Source organism: Zootermopsis nevadensis, unplaced genomic scaffold, assembly GCF_977971745.1.
Source record: "Zootermopsis nevadensis isolate Lab colony 2312 unplaced genomic scaffold, Znev_1.0 Znev_ptg000010l, whole genome shotgun sequence".
In the NCBI taxonomy this organism is placed as follows: Eukaryota; Metazoa; Arthropoda; class Insecta; order Blattodea; family Termopsidae; genus Zootermopsis; species Zootermopsis nevadensis.
Window position 1 is genome coordinate 14,953,062 of NW_028259142.1, and position 26,972 is coordinate 14,980,033.

Here is a 26,972-nt window from a genome sequence, read left to right on the forward strand (position 1 = left end):
TCTAACTTCTTAATTACAATTAGCTTTGTAAGCATCACAGACTTACACCATTAATGCTAATTGGTGATCAGACCTGACCCATCTGATTAGATCATGAACATATATACAGATATACTACACCACCCCAACAACAGTAATTCCTCACAGTATGACACAGTAGTTTAGACCTAATCCCCTCCTCACTAGAGATGGCCATCCCACACTGGGCCCAGACAATGCAACTGCATAGGTGACACCAAATAACAAACAGAAAAAAACAAGAATGATCTGCCCCCTCTTGTGGTGCTTCATGCATATCACAAAGTAAACATGAACGGTTTTATTTTCATTGTAGAAATTTAATCTTTAAAATAATATAATTTAGATAAGTTTCAGGTTCAGAGTTAATCCCTTATTGTGATCATAACAGGAGTTAATTGTATTTTATGGCTCTCATGTTAGTGGAGTTTCACTGTATTTTGAGATACTGTTGACATATCTTACAATCCTCAATGAACCCTTCTACCAACTAGGTTCTTCCATGGATGATTTGAGGTTTTCACAATAGTGAATATTCTGGGTTGTTGCGCTGTGTAGTATGGTATCTACCAATGGTATGGTTTACCAATGTTTCGGAGGTCATACTGCCTCCATCATCAGGGTGATAAATGTGCCAAATGGGTGGAGGAGGCCAGGTTTATAGGAACAGGACAGTGAATGGAGTGGCCCGTCCCTAGGCACTGGGAGCAGGTGTCAAATCAGGCGCACAAATTTTGGTTTAAGTTTCATTCTCCTACTAGTATATAATACCAAAATCTCAAACCTCATAAAATTGTGGACCAAGAATAACCAACCATGCCCTTCAGACAAAAATGCCACCTTCAGGATCTATTTCATTAAGTGTGGTCTGAGAATCATTTAGTTCTCCTTCTGGTAATTAAGATTTTATTACCCTACTTACAGTATAATGTTACATTTCATTAAATATATCTATTTACTTCATCTTTCGGAGTCTCTGGAGATGATTCCGGAGAGCAATCTGGAAAAACAGATGGAGTTACAGAAATACTTTAACATGATTCATACTGATTTTATATTTTCAATTAATTAAATATTATGTTATGTTAACACCTTTAAATATAAATAATCACTACAGCATGGAGATACTTCTGAAAGCACTGCTCTTGCTTGAATATCACACATACCTTTCCTCAACTTAGGTTTTCAAAATCAGTGTGCATATCAATATCTGATGAGTGATGTCTTGAAAGCTGAATTTTATTTGGCCCAGAATGTAATGTTAAGACTGTAAATGCAAGCCACGTAATGTAATCTCTTTCTTATAACTCCTGGGTCTGATTAAATAACTTTTTATGATGAAGTATATTTGATTTTGAACACCATGTGTGCTTTCAAGAAATATTTATTACAGTTTTATGAAATAACCAAAAGTTACCACAACTGTATTTGATATAATCATGGCATTGCTTCCTCTTACCTGCTTTTCTTTGAAAGATCTCTTCAGTTTCCCTCGTGCTTTATGCTTCAACATCATATAGTTCTTTGTCTTCCTCTTCTCTCGATTAGTTTTGCTTGAATGTGGATTTAGTCGCCGATCTTGAAATCCAAATTTCTCACGGCCCTCCTGACCTCTCTGGAATTAAGACTGACTTTTAAAGATACTTCACCGTAAATAATAAGTTTCTATAGCATTTTACCCAACTGCATACTTAACTTAAAAGAAGACAGTTTTTATATACAAACTGAACTGGATGATGACAAGAAAATGCCATCAGCTTATTATCATTTCTGAATACACAGTACCACTTAACAACTACACACCTTCCATTGAAGATGAAATCATTTTACGTCTGTTTTGAAGAGGACTCAAACAAATAACAAGTCTACTAAGAGATTCATGAGTTCTAAACTGACTGACTGATCTGAGCAAACATATGGACAATTGTATAATGAATTTATTCACCTTTACACACTCCTGCCTCATTTGTTTGTCATGACGACGTTTCTTGTAGATGTTCTCAATATCAGCTAATGATACCATCTCTCCCCTGCAAATGTACAGGAAAAGCATACATTACAGTAATATGGCATGTAACTAGAAAAAACAGCAGTCAGAAACTTTACCACAATTTGTCATTTTAAGCAAAGTGGGTTCAATGGAGTGACCCACACAAGTTTCAAACATGACAGGAAAAAGATTAATTTGGTATTTATGGATTGACTGTATAAAATATGTGAACAGATATAACCAGCAGCTCATCAGTACTACAGGAAAATAATATCATTAGGATTTCATATTGTCTGGGACACTATACTGCCATTATATAACATGAATATAGATGAAAGATGAAAAAGAATCATACAAGAAAGAAACAACCCAATGACAAGCAGCCCCTCATTGTTCTGTCCACCAGAAATTCCACTTGGATAAAATACAATGATATTATGTGTGTTCTTTCATGTACCCAGTACAAAAACACTTGTAGCAAATGGTAATTTTATTCTCCTTAACTGGATATAAAAATGTAAGTCCTTGATCTGATTTTATTTTATTATAATGTGACATTTCTTCATATGACAAATTTTCATTTTATTAAGTTTGATTACAATAAAAAATCATATCAATGAATTTGGTTATCATGTAATTCAATAATAAATTTAGTAGGCATTGCCCTGTTGTTTTGGAACAAAAATCTTATTGGTATTAATTATGACCAGGGAAGGCAAGAAAGAGTATTTGTATTTCAATTACTTTGAGTGTGTTTCTTCTTCTGCTGGTCTCTTCTTGCCTCTTTTTAGAGCAGTAACCTCTTTGCTTAACTTTGCTGCATCTATCTTCCGAAAGTCTTCATCTGTTAGCAACCGCATCTGACTAGCTTGGGCTGCCTGCTGGATCTTGTCCAATGGTTCTCTTTCTTTTGCAGTTGTGGTTCCTTCCATCTATTATGTTTCACAATGGAAGAAAGAACATTTTTTCAGGAACTTGCAGGTACCTCTTATTTTGTTCATGTAGATACTTCTAAGTAGAATTGTGGGAGGAGAGCGTAAAATTACATAAATACAAATTCAATTAAAAGTTTGTGGTTGTTTTAAGTGTCAGTTTAGTTCTGTCAATGAAGACAGAATCTGCTGTTTAGAAAGGAGAAATGACACATTTTAATTCATCTAACTACTTAGATTTCTAAGCCTGCATTTTGCATGTTTCTAGACAGTGTTAAATCTCTTTCTCACTGACACAGGAGTTCCCTATAAGTATATCTACAATTACAGTTTCAAAATAGTTTAAAACTTATATGACATGTTACAAAGTCAATGCTTTCATACCTTACTGTATTTATTTTGTATGTATTAATACAAGGCTTGATCATTCTTGGAACTACTGGATGAATCAGCTCACTGTTCCTGACAAAATGGTCTTCTTAATGGGAAGTGATAAAAAAGGAAAATAGAAGAGGGTTATGGGCCTTTGATAAAGCACTGAAAAACTCTGGCTTAACATACAGAAACCTCAGTCCAAGTTGCTAAATTGCAAGTGCTAGCATAATAATGGCTTTAATGGGGGGAATATATACATTCTACAAGGATGAAAATTCACATAAGATAAATCATTTGTAATGGGTGTTTAAATGAAATTATAATTAAAGTGACCTTTGCTATTTTAGTGAGATTACCCTGTCACCATTTTCTTCTTCATTATCAATAATGATTCCCTCATCATGTTTCTGGTCAGCTTTATTCCTGCCACACATCTTATTTTGAATATCAACTTCCTCTTCAGCATCATCTTCAGAACTGTGTGAGATATCTATCCATTCACCATCACTACTGCAATCATCCTCACCATCCTTCACACAACCAGAAGTGCCCTGCGGAACAACGAGCTCTTTTCGTTACATAACACAAACACATTTTCACACATTAATTCACTGTTTCATAGTTAATCACACAGAAGACCTTCTACTCTCTCCCACTCTTCTGATCCATTCGCTACATTTAACAAATGTCAGTAAAGCACCTGATAATATTACTTGTATGCAAAGTTCTACTTAGAACTTCCTGACCAGCTTATTGACTAACCTCTCAATTACCATGGAGTTAGTCATTAAAATACTTTTTGGAATCTTGGAGCAGATCTTTCCCATCTCCTCACACAGATATTACTTAACTGAAGCATTTTTGTAGTTGTTTGTAAAACATATTTGCTCCAAAGGCTTTGCTGTACATCAAGCCTTACAAGGTATACAAATAAATTAAATGTAACACCTTATTACTGTATGCTCATGTATATGAAATGTAACAGACATGCAAAAAGTTAAATGAAATTCAAAGTATGTTACCAAAGTGAGACATCTGTTTTGTGCAAGTTTTTACCTCTGTGTCATTTTGAAGCAATACTTCTGCCCCAGGAATGTAGTCCCTAGCATCAACTTCTCCATATTTTTTTGATTTCAGCTCTATGGTGGCTTCTGTAGGACGACCCTGTGAGGAAAGAGATAATGAGAAATGCTTACCAGTCATGGACAATCTAATTTCCACATGTGAACCTGAATAAAATATTTTTCATAATGATATAAACCCTGTTTATGTCAGAATTAGTTTTTGGAATTTACTGCCTTACACAAGATTTGGTTAATGTAAGTAGAAAGGATTAACAGTTTCATTATATAACAACGAATTCTGGGCAGAACTCAAAAACGCTAAAGATAATTTAAATTGTGAGTGAAAGGAAGCACCTTTCTGGATGTGCAACCATTCATTCAAAAACTAACATCACCCTGACATCTGTAAAAAATAGAAATTCTGCAAGCAGACTTGCGAAAACTGTGAAATTATGCTATTTAAGGCTACCATTGTCTTTGACATGTATAAATCTGTTTTTCTCCACTTTGTACAAAATTATACTGCAGACAAATAATGAGTGTACGATTTTTTATTTCAATGTATTGTTTCTATTCTGTAAATGTTGAAATTTGGATGTAAATATGAACAGTTTGTGTGCATCATGGAATGTAAATTAGTTTAACCAACAGAATGATCCAAGTGGACACTTGATTTGTGTGTAATACAATGACAATGGAAATACATAAGCTTAAAAGTGCCGGAGTGTACATCTCAATGAAGTTCACAAGACATACATAACTAAATTGTATTTTTATATGCCTCCAGTAATTTCCAAATATGTTTGGGGGGAGACAAATTATAATAATATGTAGGTAGAGGGGAGCTGACTGTTAAAAAAGATTTCATTAATCAGAGTTAATATAAAACAAGTATCAGATACATTATAAGACCTTGTTCATCAAGTGAAGATTACTTAAGTACATACCCTGTCCTTCTTATGCAAAAGCTCCGGCATTGACGCTCTGTATAAATGGATGAGTGACCGTGCTGCCATCATGACACTACGTTCCTTGTAATTCTTATACTGAACAAGGTCCCTCAGTAGATCCTCATTCATTACCAGTGGACAACGACTGCAAATCTCTCTCACAGCATTTAGCCTGTAAGTACAGAAATTTGATCAAAATATTATACACCATTCAATAGCCACACTTCAAACATACCTCACAATGTCAGAACCCATATGCACAGCATATGGCCTTTTACATGATTTCTGTGACAAGTTTAATCTGCAGGTTATTTGATGAAGCTGCATCAACCACCACAGTTATGAGGTATTAAAGGATCAATTAATGCAATGGATGATCAGTTGTATGGGATTTTTAAGGAAGCAGTCATAGCCTATTTGAAGGCAGTATCCTTCTAGATCATTTCTTACATTTCTTACACTGTGAAGAGAGATCATCTTCTAGTTAGATAAATACAATATTTGTCAGTTGTAATGCTTACCCTATAGCAATGACATCAGCAGAGTTCCTTTCTGTAACAAAGTTGTTTACAAGTGTTTTCAAAACTGGTTCCAGCACCTGCATATAAAACCAAAGCAAAATGTTCTGTACCAAATAATACTTTTGCAAATTCGCACATTCGTCATCTTCCACATCTTCATTCCTCACCCTCCATCTTTCTTTTCTTTATCACTTTCATATTTCTAACCCCTTCCCTATTTTCACCCATATTCTTTATGCAATCCTTTAATGTGTTCACCTTCTTCAACTTTCTTCTGTTATCCCTTTCATACCCTTAGATCCTATTCCTTCTTCCATATTCCTCTCCATCACTTCCACATCTCAGCTTCCTCAGCCCTTTCACACTTCCTTGATACCACATCCCCTTGTTTAGTTCACACATCACATCACACTCTCTATTTGGATTTCTTAAAACATTCCATTAAAGGAGAACAATAAAAAATCAACCATGCTATATATTACAAAATTTCCATGTGATCCATGTCTAAATATATCTTTTACGAGTGCAAACAAATATATCCAAAAAACATTAAACTGTGTTTTATATAATACACACGGAGGCAAAGAAACAAACAAAAGAAAACCCGAGAACCTGAGCATTAGTAACAGCAAACAAACAATAATGACTTACTATCTTTGTTAAGGTAATTTAATCTTATAGAAACCAGCCACAGGATTTGGCCAAATTAAACAAAACTTGAAACTTACATCTGGTGGCACCAATTCATGAGATGCTTGGGCTGCAAACTGCAGAATTTTGGTTACCTCTGAAACATTACATATTCACTACATGAGTTATAATACTGCAAATACAGCACTGCACTAACAGGAAAGATGACAGAAAACACGTAACAAGAAAAATTCAACATTTCATTGAAATCATAAACATACTTGTTGTTTTGGAACTATGACGGCTTCTGCCTACAGGTGTGATGTTTACCTTCCTAGCCTGTGTCTATCACTGGCTAAGGTGAAGGCAGAAATCCACATTTTCATTTGAAAATACAATGGTCAGGGCTATTCCACTAGCCTCTGATGACAATAAAGATGACAGCCCTATTTAAACCAATCAATGATGTAATAATATTACATAAACAAACAGGTTTCAGACTTGGATAATAATGTATTTATCTATTTATTTATCTGTTGTTTACTTAATGATACTGTCAGTAGCTCAGGCAACACAGTACCAAAATATTCAATGATTAATGAATAATAAAGTTTGAAAAGGATAAGGAAGGAAGTGGGTGTAGCCTACTTATGGTACTATCCTTACATTTGCCTGGATGGACTGAGGAAATTCACAAAAAGCCTAGCCAAGATAAGATCTCCAAGCTGATTTGAACGTGGACCTCCTGAATATGAAGCACAAGTGTTAACTATTCAGTAGTCACATTAAATTTCCTTTGAAAGGAAAGCAGACTAAAAATGGAAGGTGTGTTTTTTAATCCGTCATACCAGAATTCTGCACAAATTGGATGAACACTATTCACACTAAAACTTTCAACTATACTGATGTAAAATACTAACAAAGGGAACATCAGGTCTGGCAATACGCTACCAATATGTTATAAACTTGCTCCACTCACCTCTCTGATGTGGCTGCATGAACCGCTGGATGTATGGGTAGTAGTTGAGTAGGAACAACTGGTGCAGGCCAATAAGTCGTGACACAACATCCAATACCATAATTTTCACCTCAAACCTCTCATTTGTCTTCTCCAGCTGCTGGAACAATTTCTCTGCTAAACCTGAAATAACCCCATTTTACTGCCTCCTTCCTGGCCTCTGCCTACCTGATGTGATATTTCCCACATTTTTAAAAGATCAGGATTTGAGAAGGCATATAAATATTCTGAAATGGACTGTCTTGAATTGGAGATCTATGAAAGTCAGTGCCAGGTCACCATGGTCAGCATATAAAAAAGTGTTTATCAATGAAATAATAATTATTTGTCTAAGTAACATTTAACACTGCCCACAGATGTGCAAACAAAATGCATAATTTCTTATATCCTGACTTTCAGGTGTTATCAATACACACAGAAAATGTATTTAGGCTTTCATAAAGTAGTATTAAAATATATTAAAATTGTCCGTCAATCACAATAAAGTAATATAAGATAATTAAATGGTTAAAATATTATCCTTTGTTCCATATCGAGTACCCGATTTACATATTTAATTATCTTATATTACTTTATTGTGATTGACGGACAATTTTAATATATTTTAATACTATTTTTAAATAAAATCACAATATGACGCACCTACAATATCTTATTTCATAAAGTAGTGTGAGTCTTAAATAGAAATCAAAAAGTAAAACATACATGGTAATACCCATATATTGAATGTAAAATCTGACAAAGAAATAAAAATACGTTCACATCACATACGAGGTGCGATCGGAAAGTTTCAAGACTGCGCATATAAAAACCCGTACACTTATCTCAGGTATTAAATTCATCCATCACCCTCGAAGTAGTTCCCCTGGGAGTGAACACAACGATCCCAGCGCCGCTGCCAAGCCTGGAAGCATCCCTGGAAATCTTTCTTTGTCAGCCTGTCAAGCACCATCTGCGATTCTGCCTGAATCTCTTCTATCGTCTCAAATCTCCTTCCCTTTAGCTGAATTTTCATCTTTGGGAAGAGGAAGAAGTCACATGGAGCTAAATCCGGCAAGATCTTTGAGCTCCTGACAAACGAGAAGTCGATTCTGCTTCTGGTCCTCAGACAGGAGCCTTGGCACAAACTTGGCTGTGATGCATCGCATGTGAAGTTCTTCCTTTAGAATCAGCTGACAGGTCCCATAGCCTATCCCAACAATGTCGCACAAGTCGTTGATGGTACGACATCGATCTTCGTGAATGGCCTGCCGAATCTTCGTAGCATTTTTGGGCGTTGTGCTCGAAGATGGTCGTCCAGAACGCTCGTCATCATCGACAGAGGTTCGGCCATTTTTAAAACGTGAATGCCACACAAAAGTTTGTGCACGACCCATTGCGGACTCCCCAAATGCTTGCTTTAGCATTTCATAGGTTTCCGTAGCCGTTTTGGCGAGTCTTTGGCAAAATTTGATGAACACTCTTTGTTCATGAAAATCCGCTATTCCAAAATCGCAGGAGGGTCGGTGTAATGCACTACCAAAATGCCCGTAACTAAGAAACAAATGCTAATTCGATGATGCCGGCTGGCACACTGATTCACTATGAATGTAGGCCGCACCGCCTAGCGGCAGAAGCTCGTACTACATCCAGTTCGCCCTCTATTGGCACAGTCTTGAAACTTTCCGATCGCACCTCGTATGAAAGTCTGAAGCAGTGGAATTATTTGTCAGTGGACATGTGTTAGATCAGTAAGTTGTATTAATTATAAATTTATAATCTATATTTTTACTATCACAAAGAAAGAAAAACATACCTTGAGGGTCATGAACCAAATGTAAAGCTGAAAAATTGAAAGCAGGAGCAGAACCTTTTTTCTTTTGCTTTTTCTGAAATAAAAAATTTTTTTAATAAAGCCTAATATTATGTTTCATTAATCCTCATTTTAATTTGATATTTAACTTGGGAACAGCAGAGGTAATAAAATGACAGTGATAAACATCCTCATACAAGGTAGTTAATATTAAAACTGCACATCAATTTCCACCAAATGTTTTCACTCTGTGTCAATGTTCTTCTAATTACCTACAACACAGATGTGTATACATAATGTATCCCCCTGGTGGGGAGTCTTAACAGCTTCTAATCAGATGATTCTTCAAACCATACTGAATTATTATTTCAGTCAATGTAAATTTACAACTTCATAAACTTAGCATTCATTACATGAAATGTTTCTTAAACTTTTGGGTCTCTTACTTTTACAAGCTGCTTCACTTTCTTCAGCTGTTTTTCTCTTTTACGTGTCTTCTTATTAACTCTGTTAGCCATTAGTACTTCCTTTGTTGACGGCTCATTCTTGGAAGAAAAACAGAAGCTTTATTAGGACACTGGAATAAAACATGGATTTACGAGATATTATCATTACACTGATATTATTTATTATTTAAGACATATATTACAGTCTTGTTTTCTCAAACATAACAGATCCCTGGACAGCAGGCCATCTGCCAAACTGCTTCAAAATGAATTCTGAGTTCAGTAAAGTGTTCGAAAATTATGGTGTTGCTTACCACACACAGTTACACTTGTGTACTTATTTTTCCTACAAATAATATCTTGCCAACTTTATCCTATTTCTATTTAATATTCTTTGGGTAAACTTTTTATAATGATGTAGATATTTACAGAATTTTGTTTAGTGCACTGAAGACAGAAACACTGGTTCCTGTGATCTGTGCGGCATGAAATGTCACTGTCCATCTCTCAGATAACACGTGAGTGGATATGAAGCAGCGGTGGAATTATACTAACACAGCAATACAGAAGGACTCTGCACCACAAATCCCACATGGACGGTCCTGGGAATAAACCCAGCAATCTGCACTGAGAAGCTAGCACTAACTACCTGTGCTGTGGCACACTTTAACTTCAATTAAAAAATTTGCTACTCAACACACTGTCAGGCAACTGGCATATGAACTGAAACTTAGGTATTAGTATGTTAAGAAATATACATCAGAGTCACTGTCATCAGAATTCTTCTCATTTTCAGGGTCAGATCCAAGGAAGAATTTCAGGGCTGCAACCATCACCTGCAAAATAAAACTATGTGTAAGGGGAAGAGAATAAAAGACCTGAATATTTTTGTCTTCTGGGTTGTTGCGCTGTGTAGTCTGGTCGATGTTTACCAACGTTTCAGAGGTCATACTACCTCCATCATCAGGGCGATGAATATGAATACACAGCGCAACAACCCAGAAGACAGAAATCTTCATACTCACTGCTGTGAAAACCTCAAATCTTACACAATAAAAGACCAGCCCATCATCACTTGTTATATTACCTAAGAAAGTGTAACTAACAATTTAATTTAATCATTATTTATGTTCATAAACTTCATTCTAAAATTGTGCAGAAATAAATAAAACTGTGCTCTATGAGTTTGGTACTTCATTGTTTGGTTTGGACGGACTTCGTTATAAAAGTATTTTGTTCAATGTACCAATTTGTCTAACTGGAAATTCACCATGAGGATTAAATTACCCCACCCCCTCAATGAAATGCCAAACATGATACACTCATTGTCTAATTTCTTCTCTTCACTCTTTAATTTGAATTAAAAGAGTCCATGAACTGACATATTGTACTGAGCTTTAATGTAAAGAAATATTATATAAAGTTACGTTCACCTCATCTCGGCATTTTTCATCTTTAGGCCAAATCCATGGGAAAGTTTGGGAGATACAAGAACCATCAGTCAGGAGAAAACCTATGTCTTCCCAGTCTTGGGCACAAGTAGTTCATCATTTCATGAGAAGTATTTTGCTCTTTACAATTTACTTTTTGTTCAATCAGCCATTTAGAAGACAAATGCATTACCAGTTTTGTCCCAGTGGCCTCTGTGATTGTAATATCATATTTACTTTATTTTAAGACACTTTATTTCGCATTTTAAAATTTCTGAAATTGGTGTGCATCTTACTTTTGATGGTGTCTATGAGTTGATGGTGGGAATAAAAAAAGTGATATTTTTGTTCCATTCGGTCTTTTTGAAGATGTACCATTCACAAGATACAGGGCATGATGGACAGAAAACCATTTTGGTGTTTTCAGATATCTTCAAATTGTTTTTCTCGACAGATATCAATTTGACTTTTACAAAACTAAGTTCATAACTGACCTTTGTAAATCTTGAAAAGCAGGCAGTGGCAATCACATTTACAGTTTTTGCATCATTCCAAATATTCTTTTTGTATAGCTCAATCATTATGGCCTGAAAAAACACAAACAAATCTAAAATAATCATTACAGTAATGTTATCAAATATCAATGGGGTCTGGGTATTAAACGAAGGCTTGTAAAATGTGTTACTGACAATTTGGAATGTAAATGCACTAAAAGATTGACATTTATCTCAGTGTGATACAAAGTATGTGGCAGTAAGAATACTTCTATCATGTGATTTAACTAACATCTACTTTTAAAACATAGTCTTGTGTGAGAAGTATTCAAATGTGACACAAATTTTGTAATATTACTGTAATCAATCAATACAATTGCAAGACTAAAAGTCATTTCTGAGGTACTCGCCCTCTATACTTGTTCAAAGGTTTCAGAAGAAATCTTTCAGTTCATGTCAACACAACTTCCAGACAGCATTTTTCACCCAGCCATTGAACATGATTTTTTTTGTGCCTACTAAGTGTTCTTCAAGCAACACAATCAGACAGAAATAACACAGCAACAATTTAGAATATAATGAGGATGGGACAGAATATCCTAATCCATTAATATCAGTACACACAATGTGAGAAAATACAACAGGAAACATGAATGCAATACTGAGAGATTAAAAACACTAGAATGATGGAGAAGATAAATAAATGAGGCATTGATATGTACCAAATCCATAATGGCCCAGAAATTTCACAGCAATAACTGGTTAGGTTGTTATTGCAAGAAGACAAATAATGTTAGACTCCAATTACTATCTGGTAGCACAACTCTGTGAAGGAGGCAAAGTAAAGAGGAAACAGAAGATTGGAGAGTAGCCCTAAAAGCCACATAAATGCAGAACAAAGCCTCTCCAGCACTACCACCTCCTTAGTCCACTGCTGAAATGTGTGGACTCGTCCAATGCAACAAAAACAGAAACTTGTTTATATGCCTGTGCAGTCACAAAGTAACTGCACTACAAAACATGCTAAAATGTTATGCAAATATAGGATTAAGACAATATAATGTACAAGATTTTGTTTATATTTTCCCCAATTTTCATTTTGGCAAGGGAATTCTATAGGAAAGATGAGACAATATATTACTATATCTTGCTTAGTGTGCAGTATAAACTTCACTGAATGTCACATTGATCCAATGTATTCTAACCCTTCAAACAAATGCCTCTGGTTCATGTCTGGAAATTAATCACTACACATTCATCATAAAACACTATTGGAACAGAGAATTAACACATGCAAATCTAAAGTGATTAAACAGACCCAATACTAAAAACTCATCACTAAAATTTTCACAACAGTATATTTTTATATCAACAAATACAAAAGCAAGAAACAACTGTATACATACAACAGACATTTTTGCTGCCTTGGAGTTGCTGTCTTTCAACATACTGAACATGAAATTCTGCAATGTCTGAAAATAAGAAAATTTTAAATTATCATCCAGTATACAGAGTTTTACAAAAATATGGGCTAAAATATATTGTGTTCTTGGCTTGACATATTCAATAACAGAGCAGCACCCAATGTACACTGGAATACTGGATAGTTCACTGGTTCACAAGTAAAATATTATTGTGCCTACACAATCTCTGCATGAAACTTTCCTTTAGATAAAATTTAATACAATTACAATATGTCTGGAATTCTAGTTTTTGAAGCCAAAATTTGTCTAAATAATATATAATGATTCAGTCTATACTCCAAAGAAAACACAACTTTTCTTTTCACCATTCTAACGACTGCTTGTTAAAGCTGTTTAACAAAGTAATCCCCAGTGAGAAACATAAAAAAACCGTAACACAAAATGAACAATTATTGATTGTTGAGGGTGTGACATGTAATTACCATTGGATTTTAAAGGTTTAAACTAAAGAACACTCTTACATTGGTATAACCATTCATAGCTTTTCTTGGCTCATATTTGTAGGTAACCTCTTCCATTCACAATCTCAAGATACACAACTGAGTGGTGACAATGGACCCGCTTAACATGGTATAATAAATTCCATGGTGTATCATTTAAAAAAAAGTACTATCGTACAAAAATTAAAGCAGGTAACAGACTCTACCAACCTCCCCTGTGACAGTCAAGTCAATGTCACCCTGGTAACTAGGCCACCAGTTGGACAGGTATGAACATATTGTATTCATGACCAGAATGTGTTTATTCTTGAACATCACTTTGCATCACAATCATTTGCTGCTGTTTACAAAACATTTAGCAATATGCATCCTTAATCAGATTACTCCTTTAGAATTAGAGATGTTTGAATTTTGTTATTTAAACAAATGCAATATCATTACCGTGTTCAAACGGGCATTCTTGTGCTTTGTATTCATGTTCTTAATATCAGTGATGATATGTGTCTCCAAGAACTTGCGCAATGCATTGTCCTGGCATCGAAGCAGATGAAAGAATAGTGATAACAGGTCTGTTGGTGTCAGCAGATTTTTGTTACGCAGCAATATCAAGGCTCGACACAGAGTCTGCAAAAGAGAAGGGCACTACTATCTTGCAGGTGAAATGTTAGAAACAATTTATAACAATAAACAATGATATAAATGCAGCACAGCTTATTACAAACTTATTGAAAAGATTGCTTACATATAATTTTAAGATTCAGCAATAGGCAGTATCATAAATTAACCATTAAAAAAGAGAGAAATGAAATAACTCACCATACGCATTGCACTGTCCAGTATGCAGTGATGCGTTTGTAAGATATCAATCAGCTGCTGAGGGTAGTTTGACAAAACATCTGGATAACAATGTGAAACCTGAAAATAATAATTATATCAACCTTTGGATCATGAAGGCATATATATCTTATATAACTCTAGGAACAAGTTATAGGAAATGAAGGTGTTCACCCCAACATAATAGTGAGGTGTCTGTGTTTAATTTGGTGACTTTCATATATTATGTTTAGATTCATCCGCATATAAGAATCTCTCTATCCAAATAAATCACATATGGATACCATGGTACATCACTACAATCATAAACTTCTATTTTAAATTTGTCCATGGTTTTGAGACATTTTTTAAATATGTCAGAACATAACCATATCTATCCAGCTGCCAGGTGATTTTAGTATACTTCATACCATGCCAATTGTTGACAGTTTTCATCAAGTAATTTGACTGTTGTAATTTATTATTTTGTTTTTCTCTTGTACTGCAGGCTGCAGCTACAACTGGCCCCCAGGCTGTTGATGCATCACATTAATAATAAAGAAATGAATCAAACCACTCAATATTCTCCATCCTACTGTTACTTCCTCTCTCTTATGTCTAAATAGTCTCAGTTCTGTGTTTTCAAACACATTCAATCTACATTCTTCCACTCAGGTAAAACACAATATTTCATGCCCATAGGAAACAACAGAAAAATTTTACTTCAATATATTTTAACAGCTATATATAAACAGACTAATAAAACTGTTCTCTAAGTTTCAATACCATGATGATAAACCTAACTTGTTAGTACAGATAGAGCCATTTTACTTCATCTCTTAAACTATTTGCTAAATGAACCCATCTATGCAGGTCAATGCAAGGCACATACTGAATAAAATGTTCTTACCTGAGCTATGAACATAACCAGATCATCAAGACTCTTGTTGAATTCACTAGGATGAAGGCGAAATACATCTAGTATGGACTGGTAATGTCGGTATTGCTGCAGGAACTGTCAAGCATGAAGAAATTAAGTCAATATGCTGTCTACAGTCACAAAGGTAGCATCAAGAATGACCTCAGTTTATAATGTCATCACCAGCAAAAATTCTGATGATCAGGTCCAAGGATATTCCATCTTACACAGTGTCAAGTTGAAACAAAACTTAAACTTTTATTACCACTACTCTAGGATTATAAACATGGTGAGTTGCTGTAGCAAGAACTGTTGCAACATACAAAACTTAAGGAAATGGAGTATAATAATGGCACAAACAATGCATCATCTGTAAGATTGTTGAAGGCTATGGTAGTTATGACAATAAATGGAAACTGGTAAGAAATAGAAAGTTTGCAGCCTCTTATAAGTCATCATGCAAGTATCTGCCAATAGAAACAAATAAAAATGTCTAAACTTTTGTATTGATAATGGCATCATAAAGAGAAAAAAAGTAAAATATTTCCTTTCAAGATTGTAGGGTTGCAGGCAAATTCTTGTGCGTATATATTGTAGTTAAATCATAGACTATCCCAAATGTACGAAAACAATTTTATCTTATATAGCTCAGGTTTCATACTATTGCTGTTTAAATGTACAGATATCTCACTTCTTCTTTGTATGAAGCAGGATCCCGCTTGATCAAATTCTGAAGCTGCGGCAAGTTATCTGGAAGTTGGTTGTTGTGACGCCCCATTATTCATTCATATATTATTACAAAATTCTTTGAGGCTGTTGTCTGTATAACAGGTTATTAAAAGGAAAACCACACACTTCAATGACCACACCTGAAAAATAAACTACATAACCTAAATAATACACCAAACCTGCAACGAACATGTGGACATTGATTACACATACATCTAATCTCAAACTCACTCTCTCACTCACACACACACGACTTTACTGCTCCGATCTGCAAATGGTATTGTATTTGTACGCACGAGGTCTCCACCTTCCACCAGCAAAAAGACCAACAAGTCTTCGACGGAAAACACTGTAAATGTCGGTCAAATGCTGCTAAATGAAATCCCTTATTACCATACATCCATACACCACGTCCAGGAAAGATAACTCGAAAATGGGCACCACGCATATTTTTGTGTAAGAAGTTTTATACTGTCGTATTTCTGTTTAATTTAATATCGAAAGAAAGAGAAACATGATTATTTCTAACATACTACGATTGTATCGGTCAGGAAACGTCAGTTGTGGCACTGAAATCGTCATACATTTCCGATTAGTTCTACGGCATATACAAAGATAACTAGTAAGGTTATTGAACAGATACTGGAGAGTTTGAAAACAAGAATAGAGAAGAATGGAAGAAAACATTAGGCACCGGAAGACCGAAGTAACGGTCAAGAAACGGAAGAAGAAGATGAAGAAAACAAGTTTATTAAAAGTGCCTAAGTGTCTTATTGTGTCTGCATTTTTCTATATTCCTATCACTACCTTATAAAAACATATGTAAGGGTAGCGCGCGTTTCTTATCTATGTCTGCTCATGCAAGCCATCCTGATAAAGAAATTTTAGGTCTGGTTGGTCAAAGTTTCATACATTTCTTCTGTACTTTAATTAACTGATAAATATGATTCGTTGTTCATGTGAAATGTATATTAACACTTAGGCTGAGGTGCTGAAAAGCAATCTAATGCGACATGCAACATTAGCTTTTTCTTAACATACTGGGGATACTACTAGGATACTGGGAACGAACCGTTCTTCAAGTGCCTGAGCACTGCGGGTCCCAACTTTTCGTTGGCTTGATCTATAGACATTCGGTATGACTCCTTGGACGAGGGATCGGCCCGTCGCAAGGCCTCTACCTGTACACAGGACAGCATAACAAAGAAAAACGCGGACAAACACCCACGGTGCCTGCGACCAAGCGGCACAAGGCCCACGCCTCAGACAGCGCGGCCACTGTGGACCATTTTCTTAGCATAAACAAATTATTTAAAATAACCATTAAAAATATATGCAAAATTAAGATTTTCATTATGGCACTGTCTACCACTGCGTATGAGAAAACCAATTGGGACCCATTGTATTTTTGGTTTTACGATCGTCATAAGAACTTGAGAATAGTAATTATAGTTTAGAACGTGTTGTCTGAATTTATTACCATATCTACAATATGAAGTATATTCAGCCAGTGCGAATTACTGGCAGTTTACATATTAAATTCTCGCGCGAGATTCTTCGGTCAGCGGTAACTTTCGAATTGATCGACCCTTAGTTAAACCTTTAAAACCCAGTGGTAACTAGAGGCGTATGCATTAGCTGCTTTATCAGCCAGCAATATTGCTTTTTCCTCACAAATTGTATTTATGGGTTTCTTATGATTCTCAGAATAAACAAGGATTATTTCCTGTGAACAATCTTAATAAATTGTTCTATGTAAATAAGTCGCGTTGTGTGTGTGTGTTTTTTTAAAGTATGATCTGAACTTTTAAACATTAAGTCAGGCTTTGGCTTCAAAGGGTTAAGATTATGAATGTTTACAGATTCTTAGTTTATTTAACGTCGCAGCTACAACTGAAGACAGTATTTATGATACGAGAATATGTAGCCTACAACAGAATTTGAAAGGAGACAATCTTGGTCTATTTCGAATACTTTCCCAGAAGAGGCCTGTCCACCATAACAGCTGATTAACAAGAATCTTGTGTTGATTTGTGTCGGACTTCTGAACACCGGCTTATCTTATGAAACTATTATATAACATATTATATCTTATTAAGATCTTTATATTTTATTTGAAACATGTTTAAATATGGTTATTACGCATATTTCTCAAAATGATATCAGAAGTTCTGTTAGATCTGTATATGCAATAAATGAGAATAAAAACCAATAACAAATTAATATATTACAATTAACATATTTTTAAGATATGTATACTCCAGATTGGACTGAAGGAGGCCTGCACCTATCCTCTAATCTCTGTTTTTGTTTCATTGTGTGTATGTGAGCCCTATATGACAACAGAATCTTATCTGGATTAATTGGATACTCCGTGTCAGTGAGACCACATTTAAAGTAGTTGTTAGGTCGACCTGGTTGATAACTGGATACTTGAGAGTTCGAAGTACAAAATAATCTGCGAAGAACATTTCAAGTGGTCACGACGTCTATAAGAAGGAGACCGATTTAGATCTACGTGTTACTGTAGTTTGTTTCATCAGGTAAGTGCAAATTTTCCCTCGATTTATTCAGCCTAAGGTGAAAACATGCATTTTTAAACACGGATGAAATTCGAGAGCTTTTAGAGGTTTCTTCCACAGCTAACACAATTTTACTGGAATCGTTATAATCTTTAAACACTTAAACGTCTTAGCCAAGTACTGCAGGATGTACATTTCTTCCATTACGTTACGTCGATTTGGCAACAAAGCAAGATAATCTATAGCCTCGACGTGTCCGTCCGTCTGTACGCACGAAATGACTACTCTCTGGAAGAGGCAAATTTATTTTTTGTTAAAAATTAATTAACAAAATATAGTTCTTGTCTTCACAGAACCTGCGACTTTATTTATTATATGCCTATGTAGATGCTTGTATCTATATTCCTGCACCTGATTCAATTAATAAGTTATTTAATGATTCAATGTAATTTAAATATTTGCTTGGGGTGATTAGCATCAGAGGTATTCAGAGTTTTACGTCGTACTGTCTTTTTCAAGTGTCAATATAATGTGTTGTTTCTCGCCAGTTGCCATGGTGACACTGAAGTTCTTATGCCTTCTGTTCGTGTCGGCTGGATTTGCCGACAGAGCCACCTACCACAACTATCAGGTGCACCGCGTGGTGCCTGAAAATCAGGAGCAACTGAAGGTTCTGAAGGAGCTGGAAGATGATCCAAATGGTGTATGTATGGAGGCTGTATTTTAATGAAATACCAGGATACTTATGGAACCAAAGTGTTTAGAAATAGAAGATACCCATCATTACACATTATTTTGTTCATTTGCACAGAACAATCTCCACTATTAGACATACAAGAGCACAGGGTGTTGGACGAATAAGAAATAAAACTAGCTGCTTTAAGAAAATAAATATTAGCTTAATCAGTCTACATGACACTATTGTAATGTAGTATACACAATTAGCCCCTTTAGTGCAACTGTTTTACCGAGTCAACTTATTTAAATTCACAGTCATAAATTGTCATCACCCGATAGCAGATGTAGGACACACCACACATCACAAATTTGAAAATGAACATCTGACTATGAACATTACGAAGACTGAAAAATCTACAAATGAAAATCTACAAAACAAAACAATAAATCAATAAATGGTTGCATTGAAATATGTAATAGTTTTAAAGATATAAATGACGATATAAACCTGAGGATGATGCAATAATAGCATCGAAACATGTCGTTAATAATAAGCGCCGAATAAATGTAACATCGTAATACGATGAAAAGCGCTATAAATTTTAACAACAACATTTTAAAGTTTGGTTTGTGTGTAGACAGGAGTAATAAATACATACTTAGTTCAACACAAACATGACGCATCTAAGCTACAAATTATTTAAATTCATTTCCCCTGTGGCTTATGTCACTAGATGTGGCCATGGGCTACGGGGATCTCCCTGCCCAAGAGGTGCTAAAGTAGTAATTCAAAGTTCAGACGGAAGCACCATGTGGCAGGATTTGCATTTCGTGCTCGATTGTAGTACAGATGAATGCCGGCAGTGGGGGACCTATAACTTAATTTGGAGATCCGAACCACGGTGAGGCTTATTCCAATGTTGTCAGAGGCAACGGAAGGGTAAAGAGATCATGTGCAATAAATCGAGGTGATCTCGAACCCGAGACCTCATACGTAGAATGCCAACGCCTAGATAGCTATATCTGTTATTTGGTTTCAATACGACATTTAGATACCGGTTCATGATCACGTTCCATCTTATTCGACGACACAACTCCTACAGTTAAAACAGCGTTAATAAATAAAATGGTAAATTAATTAAATATGAATAGTCTTGCTACCACATAATTACAAGAAAATGCCACGCCTAACCACTGTGTACCTTAAAAATTCAGCTGAGCTTTTGGGTTGGCCCAAGTCGAATTCAGAAGGCTGTGGACATCATGGTGCCGTCGCATATGCTACCTCGATTCAACGAAATTATAGCAAGCCTCAGCCTCAAATCCGAGGTCTACATCAGCAACGTTCAGCAGTAAGTAGAATGCAGAGAATGCTTCGGAACCCTACGTGTCACAAAATATTTTAACAGGGCCATAACTATTTTGTTGGTTCCTTCCTTGGTTCGCTGTATGCCTTTCCTACATGTTAGTCATTCATATAGATCAGGGTGGTCCAATTTTTTCCTCGCTCGGGACAGAACAGTTTTCCTGTTGGACCCCAAGGGCCAGTCATTATTTTTGCATTTAATAACACTTTTTCAGAAACGACAAATTACCATTGCATATGCTGAAATATAAATTATATTTAAATGTGCACAAACTACTATAGAGTTGTATGATGTTAAATTTGTTCCTGTAACAGCTTGTATCTCTCAAACTTACACAAATTATTTGAACGCCACTACTTTAACAGTTTGCATATGATACAATTACAATTTGAACCAGTAGAACGTACATCTTATGCTTTTAAAGTCAAAGGCTTTAGTGAGAGCACTGAGCAGAATGTTCTTTTACCAGTGACGGAATATCAACTTCTATTTTTGTTGTGATAAACGAAGGGTTGATCGTAACACATACTCAGATAACGCGTACCGACATGTGGCATTTGTACGTAAAGCAGCAGATTTTACAAAATTGGAGTAGATCTCTGAAAGTAGGAACCTAACACGGGCTTGTACGACTGAAAACAGTCATCACTTTATACTAATTTTCTCTATGGGGCAGGTAGACTTTGAATTTCACATACTTTTCCATGCTTAACTGAGAAGTACGACAGCTCTGACCAGCCAGTACTTTATTACAACCTCTGACCCGGCAAAGGATAAGAAACTAACTTAAACTAAATTTTAATATTCTTTTGTTCGTTTAGTCTCATCGATACGGAGCGTCCCAAGGTGAGGCCGAGGGCTGACTTTGGCTGGACAGACTACTACACGCTGGATGAAGTAAGTTCTGCCATGTAATCTGCACAAATTCCAAGTCCCCTTATCTCGTTAACACGTTAAACAAACCACAATCAATATCTGACAGACATTTCATACAAACTATGGTAACATTCGAGGAAGGACAGGTTCTACTTATATAAGCTACCCAAAATAAATTACAGGAGGAAAACTCCACTTCAAGGTATACTGTACACATGCAAATTATCAGAACAAATAGATAATTTAACTATTTTGATACTTATAATATCTGATATCACTGCGCTTTCGATGATCTTCCGCCATTACAGATATACGCCTGGTTGGATTCTCTGGTAGAAAAGTACCCTGGGGTCGTGACCCCAATTGTTGGAGGTGAATCCTACGAGGGCCGACAGATACGGGGTGTAAAAGTGTCCTACAAGACAGGAAATCCTGGTGTCGCTTTAGAAGGAGGTGTGTTTCTGTATCCGACAATATTATTAGGTTATATGCTTCGGAAAAGACAAAAGAATTAGAATAACATTTAGACAGACCTCTTTGCCAAGACAAGAAACAGTATTACACTACATTGTTGTATTATCGTTTAACATACTCAGAAATATACAACAGATTTCTAACCTGTAAATACCGATCAAGTTGGATCATGGCAGAAATTTGCTGGACATACCACAAAATAGACTACATCTTTTGCTTGGCAGAGGAAGGGTTAAAATATGTAACGGTAGCAAGGTTTCCGAATGTTGGGGATGCCTATGTAAAATGTAAATTTACTTCTTAGGTGGTGGGTGATGTTATCAAAATGATTCTGTTGTCCAGGAATTCACGCCCGAGAGTGGATTTCTTCTGCCACGGCGACGTACATCCTGAACAAGCTGCTGACAAGTGAGGATCCAGTGATTAAGGACCTAGCACAGTCTTTCGACTATTACGTCTTCCCTGTCACCAACCCAGACGGCTATGTGTACACTCACACAACGGTATGTGGCCGATCATTTATTTTCAAATGAAACTAAATCAGCGTTTTTACCACCAAGCGAACAGTTTACATACAAAATTGTCTATAATCGGTTATAAATCAGGGCAGAGGCTGGACGTTGTAAAACTGTAACTCGACACCGGAATAAATGTTTACCCTTTGCATGCTACGCACAAGAAATCTCGCGTAGAATCACCCGTTTTTGTAGACTGAATTTAGTTGATGTTAATAGAAGAATATACGTATCTGTGTAGTTAAACGTGATGTTTAAAGGCACATTGCAAAGGGAAGTATTCTAACAGAAACAGGTTCTCTCTCTCTCTCTGTCTCTTTCTTTCTTTTTTCCTCTTTTATTTATTTCTCTCGTTCTTCTTCCCATTATATATTTCACACTTTATTCCTTTCTTACCTTCCTTACGCCCCTCTTCCGTTTTTCTTGTCTTCCTGAATAAATCGATTAATCGTGTGTTACAGGATCGCACGTGGAGAAAGACCCGAAGTCAGTCAAACTCCGCTTGCTATGGTGCAGATCCGAATAGGAATTGGGACTTCCACTGGATGGGTAAACATAACATGGTCATGAAGGCCGAGATAATTTTTGATATTAGACACTGACTAAACCGAGAAAATTTATCCTTAGATCGGGCACCATGCTACTTCATATTATCTATACAGAACTACTGTTCTCAGATAACGAAAACTTAACCGTGATGTTGCTCTAACCTTAGTGTGAACGGTTGCTTTTCACATACCATGTGTTTCTGAACCAGAGGCTGGAGCCAGCAGCTCGCCATGTTCTGACTCGTACGCAGGAGCGTCTCCATTCTCCGAAATAGAAACAAGAACTCTGGCTAATTACTTGAGGAGCATCTCGGACACTCTCCTTGTATACTTGGATTTTCACAGTTACAGTCAGCTGCTCATGTTTCCCTATGGACACAGTCAAGATCACGTATCCAACTATGACGTGCTGGTGAGTTACGTTTTCTTGCCATCATCATTATTTACAAACAATTTATAAATGTATTATACAATGAGCTGTTTTAGGCTGTTTCGAAATCCTTCTAAAGTGTCTATTAAAATAGGCTAGTCTGTCTGTCCGTGCCCATTAAATAATCCCAGGAAGGATAAATTTTAGGAAACATCAGAGGGCCATTTCAATTTTAATTTAAGCGTAGATCCAACAGTTTTAACAAACACATTACACAAGACCATAAACAGGTTATTTTCTAGCTTATATGAACATGATTTCAGACATTTACCTTAACAAAATGCCACTAAGGATTACAGAACGTGTTAAATTGTCATGATTCACAAAATATTAGGCACAGGAAGTAAAAACATATTCGAATAAAGTAGTTCAAAATATAGTAAAAATTAACGTCGTCATTTTTCAACAGATGTATCAAGTTACCCAGCTACGTCATTTTAGGTTAGTCTTCCCTATGTAGCATGTTATTTGCAGAGTCTACATGTTTAACACATGGGAAATGTATGCTTCAGCCACATAAACAACATTTACATGAAGATATTTACATAATATTTGCCATTGTCGTCATACCTACCTCAAAACTATTTATACCAGTTTATAGAAGGTAAGAAATACGTTTTAACGTAATTTTTATGTTGAGTAAGATTATTTTATTTCCTTCAGACTCGATTCTGAAGTTTTGTGCTTCATGTATGAGTAACTCCTCCAGAAGTCGATATTTTCGAGTAGTCGGATAATGTGATTATTTTGGTTTCAGTATCCTCTCGGTTTAGAGGCAGCAGCAGCACTAGCTAAAAACAATGGAACTCGGTACGAAGTCGGCTCCATATATGACGCAATTTGTGAGTATCATCAAAGTAATCAGTTATTCAAGTTTAAGTTTCTTCCTCTGCCGAAGATACGTACTCAATTAATATTTGAAGTCTTCACAGCGATATGAATGAATACAAATAATCTGAAGGGTTGTTGCGCTGTGTTGTATTTTGACTATGTGCCAACGTTTCTATGAACATACTTTCTCATCCCATTGCTCTGATCCGCAAATCTTTGGCCTGATCCATCTCTCATCCCTAAATAAACCATTCACTTTCCAACACTTCTCAATTTAGTTATGATGATGGATGCAGTATGTTCCTCTAAAACATTGACACACAGCCAAAATATTAAAAGGCGCGACAACTAAAATCACCTTTAAAAGAGAAAAATATTTTATATAAAACATCTGAGCGTAAGTCATTTGAATACTGTCTTTGTCTAAGCTGTGGATAAACGTGTAGCTATCACTATCCAGAAAAATGGCGAAGTAACAGGAATTAGTGGTTTTCCTCAGTTCCTCCGGGATATTACCTTAAATTAGGCCACGACAGCTTCCTTCCTCATCCTTTCCAATTCACTATCATCCTCGTTCAATAAACTAATAAATAAATATTTAAAACCGCATGAAAAGTAAACGTAATGTTATGCTTATCCTAGAGCACACAAACAAACTGCATTGCAGAAATAACTTTCTACGGACGCAGTGGTATCCTTTCTCAGCGCATCTTTCACTCCCGGCATGAAATGTATTTGTTCTGTTAGTTTAACAAGATTGTTCCAACTGCAATGGTATCATAGCTTCAGATGAGACGGATACATGATCAGTCGTGGTAGAATATAGTGACCGTGGCCTAGTTTAAGGTACCATGTAATCGTCTTTTAGGGGCTTAGAAGAATCACGAGAAACATTCGACGGGGCAGGCGTCAAGTCGGCTGAGATCTGAACCTTGTACATTCCGAATACAAGTTCACACTAACCAGTTCGTTTCAGTGTCAGAGTAGCCGACTCTGTAGTAGGTCTACGTGAAAGAGAAAGTAAGAATGTTTAACAGGAAGTGTTCCGCGGGTTTGAACCTTGTTTGTTTACTTCTTCAGACCCTGCCAGTGGTGGAAGCATCGACTGGGTGCGTGGCGTTCTAGACACCCCTTACTCGTACGTGTGGGAGTTGAGGGACACTGGACGGTACGGCTTCTTGCTTCCTGCCAGTCAAATTATCGACACTGCCGAGGAGACCCTCAGTTCAGCAGTTGTCATCCTGTCACACGCGAAAAGCAATCTCCGTGTCAACAAGAAACAATGAAAGATCGATAAAGCCAACAGCACTAAATAACTACTTTATCCTAATTCTCATATCGAAATAATAATGGTGGCAACTGGTTTCAAGGTACATCGAGGGCATCATGCCAGAAAGTCGTATAAGCATATTTGCATAATCGGAGATATTTGGTCTGACAACACGAAATAGTAGGACGTATGTCGTGCCAGAAGGGTGAAACGTTGATACAGTTCTACACAGATATACAAACAGTTAAATTTTGGAGGATGAACACTAATAATGCATGTGTGTCTCCTGTAAATAAGTCATTCTGTTGACGCCCATCTGACATGATGCCTTCGATATAAGCTGAGAATGTATACGTTAAAAGCAAGTAGTGTGTGTGTCCGTCAAAATGGTGTGGTTGTGATCTGTAAAAATGCATAAATAATCTTCAATCACTCGGGGTAAAGTTCATGAACATCGTGCACTGATTGCTGAATACGTAATGCTTCATATTGCCAAACTGTATTGTACATTTACGCTTAAGCACTCAAATAAAATGTAGTACCCATTGGCTTAATTCTTGTTATTGTCATTATGCTATCTTACACTTTCTAAGATTTCTAAGAGCCATTCTAAGAATTTCGTCTCGATCTACACGTAAACATTAAAACATAAAAAAACTAAAATGTTAATCGTTGTGACGTGTAGTTATGAACCTTGACCTCTTATCCTAAATGCAAAATACAGGTCTACATTGAGAATGTTTGAGAATAAAGTGAGTACTGTGGAGAATATCTGCACCCAAGAATAAGGAAATTAGAAGTGTCTAGAGAAAACAACATAATGAATGTGTGGTTCACTGCTCACTAAATACAGCAAACCACGATTTACGGACTAATAGGGGACAGGGGCGTCGGTAATAGTGATTATCTGTTAAATTGAAGTTTTTTTAACGATGCCAGTAATGCATCCCTAGACCGTAATTTTCATTAGGAACACCATTAAACAGATTATGAATATGAACTGAACAATTGTAATGACACAACGTTAATTAAAATACTACAGTGTAAACAGATAATTAAGAGCAAAGATATCAAAGGGACATTAGCGGACATTTTAAGTTCTAACGGACAAAGTACAGAAACAAATTTGGTAATACCAGATGGTGTCCGATAAATCCGAAATCCGATAACTCGAGGGTTTACTCTAACAGACTATTCAACAAATCTAAACTTTGTTTCCGTGGTAAGTCTGGGTGTTTCTCAGACTCTTCCTGCAGAATAAGAAAAGTAAACCAAATTCTTCAATCACCTATCTTTTTTTAGAAATTGAATGTAGAACGTAATAATTTTTACCTCTGGACACTTCATTGTTAAGATTAATGACCTGTGAGTTAGAGAACATATGGATGGAAATGGTCGTATCCTAATTTGAGGCAC

General features: G+C 36.0%; 2 protein-coding genes across 3 annotated transcripts; one reads left to right on the forward strand and one right to left on the reverse strand.

Moving 5' to 3' along the window:
• Positions 1-907: 907 nt before the first annotated feature.
• Positions 908-16,398, reverse strand: Mys45A (SDA1 domain containing protein Mys45A). 2 transcript variants are annotated; one of them, XM_022087161.2, is made up of 20 exons: positions 16,277-16,398; positions 16,008-16,197; positions 15,308-15,412; positions 14,401-14,499; positions 14,026-14,208; positions 13,067-13,132; positions 11,661-11,753; positions 10,495-10,572; positions 9,737-9,835; positions 9,294-9,366; positions 7,460-7,621; positions 6,579-6,637; positions 5,851-5,927; positions 5,327-5,501; positions 4,372-4,479; positions 3,672-3,866; positions 2,753-2,940; positions 1,964-2,048; positions 1,478-1,633; positions 908-1,018 (listed from the first exon to the last, which is right to left on the reverse strand). In XM_022087161.2, the coding sequence occupies exons 2-20, from the start codon at positions 16,092-16,094 to the stop codon at positions 974-976; spliced, it is 2,133 nt and encodes a 710-aa protein (XP_021942853.2). In that variant the 5' UTR covers positions 16,095-16,197; positions 16,277-16,398; the 3' UTR covers positions 908-973. The 2 variants fall into 2 exon arrangements, with proteins under 2 accessions (XP_021942853.2, XP_021942852.2); XM_022087160.2 differs by lacking the exon at positions 16,277-16,398 and having other exon boundaries at positions 16,008-16,270.
• Positions 16,399-18,481: 2,083 nt separating this feature from the next.
• On the forward strand, positions 18,482-26,110 carry LOC110841525 (zinc carboxypeptidase). The gene is made up of 10 exons (XM_022087164.2): positions 18,482-18,588; positions 19,116-19,270; positions 20,461-20,597; positions 21,434-21,509; positions 21,797-21,941; positions 22,305-22,465; positions 22,939-23,026; positions 23,235-23,437; positions 24,213-24,297; positions 25,367-26,110. The coding sequence occupies exons 2-10, from the start codon at positions 19,121-19,123 to the stop codon at positions 25,570-25,572; spliced, it is 1,251 nt and encodes a 416-aa protein (XP_021942856.2). The 5' UTR covers positions 18,482-18,588; positions 19,116-19,120; the 3' UTR covers positions 25,573-26,110.
• Positions 26,111-26,972: the final 862 nt, after the last annotated feature.

What these genes read in the sequence shown, in the direction of transcription:
- Mys45A (XM_022087161.2), bottom strand. Translation starts at nt 16,094, where the DNA reads ATGGGGCGTCACAACAACCAACTTCCAGATAACTTGCCGCAGCTTCAG. An exon ending in GCTTTTCAAGATTTACAAAG is followed by an intron (nt 10,573 to 11,660) that starts GTCAGTTATGAA and finishes TTTATTTTGCAG; the next exon opens with GTGATGGTTGCAGCCCTGAA. An exon ending in GATCTTTCAAAGAAAAGCAG is followed by an intron (nt 1,019 to 1,477) that starts GTAAGAGGAAGC and finishes CTGTTTTTCCAG; the next exon opens with ATTGCTCTCCGGAATCATCT.
- LOC110841525 (XM_022087164.2), top strand. Translation starts at nt 19,121, where the DNA reads ATGGTGACACTGAAGTTCTTATGCCTTCTGTTCGTGTCGGCTGGATTT. An exon ending in TGGAAGATGATCCAAATGGT is followed by an intron (nt 19,271 to 20,460) that starts GTATGTATGGAG and finishes TTAAAAATTCAG; the next exon opens with CTGAGCTTTTGGGTTGGCCC. An exon ending in TACATCAGCAACGTTCAGCA is followed by an intron (nt 20,598 to 21,433) that starts GTAAGTAGAATG and finishes TTGTTCGTTTAG; the next exon opens with TCTCATCGATACGGAGCGTC.